The sequence below is a fragment of the Pinus tabuliformis genome, chromosome X (assembly GCF_031772625.1).
Source record: "Pinus tabuliformis cultivar Carrire ecotype Pingquan chromosome X, CPIR1, whole genome shotgun sequence".
Lineage (NCBI taxonomy): Eukaryota > Viridiplantae > Streptophyta > Pinopsida > Pinales > Pinaceae > Pinus > Pinus tabuliformis.
Window position 1 is genome coordinate 110,087,612 of NC_142308.1, and position 4,839 is coordinate 110,092,450.

A 4,839-nucleotide genomic window follows, 5' to 3' on the forward strand; every position below is an offset into this window, starting at 1 on the left:
TCAAGTTAAGATAATTTAAACAAAAAATGTTTCAAATATTGTCTTAAACCCCCTATATGTAGTAGTGATGGTATTTTGAAATTAAGACAAAGTGTGTGATTATCTTTAGTCATTCCTTAATCTTATGTTTAATTCCATTAATTTTCTGATAATTTATATATTTTATTAGCTGGACTCCCATTATAATCAAGAATAAATATATTATTATCTTTATCCATTCCCTAGTCTTATTTTTAATTCAAATAATTTTCTGAAAATTTATATATTTTATAAACATAAATCAAATAAATATTTTAGAAAATAATCAAAATGGTATTCCAAAGACGTCTATTAGAAAACAAGAAGATTCCTCATTATATTCTATATTAGAGAACTCCAAGATTCCTCATTATATGCAACTATTAATGAAGTTTAATCTCTATTAGTGAATCAAATTCAACAACTCCCATGTGCAGCGAGAAAGAAGGGCTACACACGAAATAAGAAAAGGAACATCATCAATCGGGGATAACCATGAGCATCTGTTTCAGAGATTCCATCTGATGGTGAGGGAGTTTGGTGGACACTGCAATACTCTTTCCTCCTCCTCTTCCGGGGAACAACATCATCTGTCCAATTCCTTTCAAGGAAGGAGCCTGCACGCTCACTGGCCTCCCCCATCCGTGGTCGATCTCGTAAACAGGAAATTTGGGAGACATCGATGTCATTACAATGTAATCGCTACATAAATTTCCAAGATTTGGGTTGCCGCTGCCAAGATGAGATTCAACGAAGTCTACAAAATTATTGATGTGCACATCTGAGGCACAGCAAGAGATGATTTCTTGGATGAGAGCCGCAGCAAACACGATATCCTCCTCCAATAACTGTTTGGCCGTTGTCCGGGCAATACCGCTGCATATACAGTTCCCAAAATACGTTGGAGGCAATGGCGGTTTTACCCGCCCTCTGAAGTCAATAGGAACTCTAAAATAAACAGGCTTGTTTTCTGGAACTTGTCTAGCTTTCATTACGCATCTCCAAAACTGCGCCGAAACTGCTACAAATGAAGTTGAAGCGCCGGATCGTTCCTTCAAAGCTTGAATTACTTTTTCGCTGAAATGAAAAGTTGAGATTTCCAGATTTGTTTCTTCTTCGACAGATTTCTGGATAATATTGCTCCTGTTTTCCACTGAACCATCAACAGCGCTTGAATTGATTTCTGAATATTTTATGGCCAGTGGATTATCTCGAACAAACCTGAAAATTTGCGCTTCCTTAATAAAATCGGTGATAACTTCTTCAGCCCTCAAATAAAGGTTGGGTATTGCGCGATCTCCATTGTCCCGCTGAAAAACTGTTCTCATGTGGTGAGGACTCTTGGAAATTGGAAGTTCTCTGCTACACTCTGCCCAACTGCTCATGAAATGCGAAAAGGAATTCCCGTCTGCAATTACGTGATGAAAATTGGCTCCCATGCAAAATCCGCCTCCCTGGAAAGCAGTGACCTGCAGTAGCCATCGTTACTTTTGAAACATTATCCGTAGGAAAATGGAAAGCGAGTGAATTTTTCATACCTGTATTGAGAGAAGTGAATCGTCATCCTTTCCATGGCGGATCTGGACAAGTTCCGTGAAGAAGTATTTGTGCTGAAAATTATCAATTTCCACATCCTCAAATGCCATGTCGATGGTTGCTTCAACGAACTCCACTCCCTCATCGTTGCAATCAATTTGGGGCCGACCTGATTCTCGTCCCTTCATATCCAACCGACCTGCAAATGGAAAGAAATCCACCAGAACTAACGACAGGCTTGTCTTCTGCTTCTCCACCATAGTAGGAAAATCCATAGGAGCAGTAATGTCTGGTATTTTATAGAAAAGAAGTATTCCCACGTTGTTAGAGGGTATGTTACTAATGTCTATGGCAGATAGGAACATGCTATGCTTAGCAGTAGGCATGGCTGGTGCAACAGTGGAAATCCTCGATACCTTTACTTTCATTTGGACTCCTGCCATGGCCGCAGGATACAAACCACCAAAATTTAAGATATACCGAAAAGTAGGTTCGTGAAATTATTGATTGAAGATCTCTTATAGATTGGGCCTGGTTCAACTCTTTACAATAGTTATATTTTAATATATGAATAAATGTGATATTTTATAATTAGTGATATTTAAAAATAGATATAATTTATTATGTGATTAAACATTTAATTTAAAAATAGTTAATTTTAATCTATAAAGAGACGTAAGCCGTAAGGCGTTCCCTTTTGAAATGAACTCCTCCAGATGTCTCCTTGTCATAATCTTAACCCTTAAATCTATTGTTAGACGATTCAACAATTCTCAGCCGTCCAAAAAAAACATAGCTCCTCGGTTTTCCTCTGCAACCCCTCCCGAGCACACACCGCTCCCGCAAGCATTGCTGGCTCGCCCACGGTGCATATTCCCGGCTGGCTGTGCGTTCTTCGTTTTTAGTTTGTGGGCTGATGTTCATGGCTTTTCACTGCAAGAAAAAGGCCCATATTCTGAATTTTCTGGCTCACATTATTTGGTTCACCTCTTCTTGGCAAATGGAGTTTAAGATCTATTCATGAAAGGCATTGGGGTGAGTTTTCTTCACAGACATCTTGTTTGTAGGTTGTTGAAAGGGTTTATCCCCTGCAGCAGTGTTGCTTGGAGTTATGCCTTACTGGGGATGGCACTGCGACACGACTTGTGAAGGACATCTGGTGGCTCAAGCTTCTGTGATGATATTGGTTGCAGGCAACTTGAAGGGCTTGGCATCTTGTTGGTTGGGCCATGAAGCCCTTTGATTGCAGTTGCTTTTGTGCGAAGGGCTTTCTGCTGACAGTTTGCCTGCTGGTACACATCTTGCAGTTGGTGAAGTGTTGGCTGCTAGCCCTTACCATCCCATGTCATGGCTGCCTAGCAGTGGCCTGTTATGGGAACTACTGTTGTTTAGGATTTCATGGTTTTCGATGTTGTCATGTTTGTCAGTGCTTTGGGGAGTGATCTTCCCCAAACTCCCTTTTGGCAATTCGTGGGGGATTCTTTTTTGGTTCTTTGTCTGTCTGGCCCTGCTCTGTTTATCACAGGGACGTGTTGGTTTTTAGGTTTCTAGGTTTCATTCTTGGACTTAAATTTTCTGCTTTTGATCTGTGTACGTGGTGAAAGTCAATATACTGTCCATTTTTTTGTCATATGCTCCCTTTACCAATATTTTTTTCAATAGAATTATACAACATATTTCTCAAAAAAAAAAATGAAAAAAAAAATGGGAAGTAGAGTAAGAAAGGAGAATACCAGGCCACATAGGATTGTTGAAATATTGCAAATTAATCATAGAACAGTCAGACATGCTTTTCCTTTCTTGTACAACTATTACAATCTGGGTGGAGTAATATCCACTGTTCTGAATGTGTAACTTTTTCCGATACAAGAATTGAACACATTAATTTCAGGACACCAAAACAGATCATTGCAGTGTTTCTGCAGGGTAACCATACAAATGAATTGTTAGTAGATCACAATGACCATTGTTTCATATCCTTTGCCACAGAGTAATTGTACAAATAAAATGAAAATATCAATATAAGGAGAGGATGGTGGAAGAATGGGTATACTTCTAACTAGCAATTGCTGCTACTTTCTGTCTTATATGAACTAATGCTAGGCTTGGGTATAGTTAATCATCTCATAATTTTGTTTGCAGATCACATGCAGCTAGTTGGTAAAAGTGCTTCACAAGACCAGAGGGTGTATCACAGATTCCGGCAGAGGAGGCAGGATTGGAGAATGGAGTCCCATGGGAGCAGAAATTCTTTGGTGTCTCGGAACAGTTGAGTGGGTTTTGCAGCATGCACATGGAGTTTTGATGAATTCCAATTCTGAGGTGTGTGTACTGAATATATTCTGAACTGGTTTGGAAGTAGCATAATGATGGGCTACTGATAAAACTAGAATATCATGTACCTAATCAAAATTGTAATTTATGTGGAACTTTTGGTTATGAAGTTCCCATGTATTGAGATGTCCTATTTTTTCTTTTTGCTGTAAAGGATTTTATAACTAGATATAAATATTTATTGGTCTAGGGCATTTGTGACACTTGTAGTCAAGATTGATAAGGCCAGTTCTGATTCTATTTTAATCACATAAAAATCTTATGCAGTCTACTTCTTTCCAGCGGGTTCAATTGGGAGATAAATGTGTGGTAGAATATAAAGTAATAGGTGTATCGAACACTGTGGAGACATAATTGTAGCAAATGTGAATGTGCCTCTTGGGACTTAAAACTCTGCATATGTGAGTAAGTTATGGTAGTGGAATGTATGCTAAAGGACTTTATAGTGACTTGAAGAAATGTTGGTAAGCGAAGTTACTGGATTGGAAATAGACGAGTAATCATGGCGTTTTAGACTTGCATATTCGCATGTCAGTACAACCTCCTTAATGGATGTTCGTTTTTAATATTGATTATAATCTAGGCTCTAGCCTATCAGATGACCTGTCTATTGTTCAGAGAAAGGACAAACTTTGAGCACTCATAATCAGCAACAAGTCTATCCAAATATTTGTATCTCTGGTCCAATTATTTGTACCTCTAGATTGTGATTGAACATTTTATATCTCTAGGTCATTATTGAATGCTTGCTCTGATATAATCGATAGACAAATCTATGGCTGGGATTATGCAGGCGACCGCTTTCCTATACCTGCAGCCTTCTTTACAGAGTTAGTTTCTCATTTTAGTTGCAGGCGTACATTATTCAGACAATTTAGCAAAGGAGCTAAATTAGGATTGTCCATAGCCTAGCTAAATGCTACTTTGCACATGTAGTTGTATGAAGTTATA

General features: G+C 38.5%; 1 protein-coding gene and 1 long non-coding RNA gene across 2 annotated transcripts; one reads left to right on the top strand and one right to left on the bottom strand.

Annotated features, from left to right (window-relative positions):
- Window positions 1-397: 397 nt before the first annotated feature.
- On the bottom strand, window positions 398-2,027 carry LOC149138654 (hydroxycinnamoyltransferase-like). Its single transcript, XM_089447773.1, has 2 exons — window positions 1,557-2,027; window positions 398-1,487 (listed from the first exon to the last, which is right to left on the bottom strand). Exons 1-2 carry the CDS (start codon window positions 1,995-1,997, stop codon window positions 498-500), a joined length of 1,431 nt encoding a protein of 476 aa, XP_089303899.1. The 5' UTR covers window positions 1,998-2,027; the 3' UTR covers window positions 398-497.
- A 118-nt stretch (window positions 2,028-2,145) lies between these two features.
- On the top strand, window positions 2,146-4,089 carry LOC149138655 (uncharacterized). The gene is made up of 2 exons (XR_016264297.1): window positions 2,146-2,589; window positions 3,697-4,089. It is a non-coding gene; the product is annotated as an uncharacterized LOC149138655 (long non-coding RNA).
- The last annotated feature ends 750 nt before the right edge of the window (window positions 4,090-4,839 follow it).

Excerpts from the sequence above, each read along its gene's own strand:
- LOC149138654 (XM_089447773.1), bottom strand. The coding sequence starts at position 1,997 with ATGGCAGGAGTCCAAATGAAAGTAAAGGTATCGAGGATTTCCACTGTT. Across the intron at positions 1,488-1,556 it reads ATTCACTTCTCTCAATACAG|GTCACTGCTTTCCAGGGAGG; the intron begins GTATGAAAAATT and ends TGGCTACTGCAG.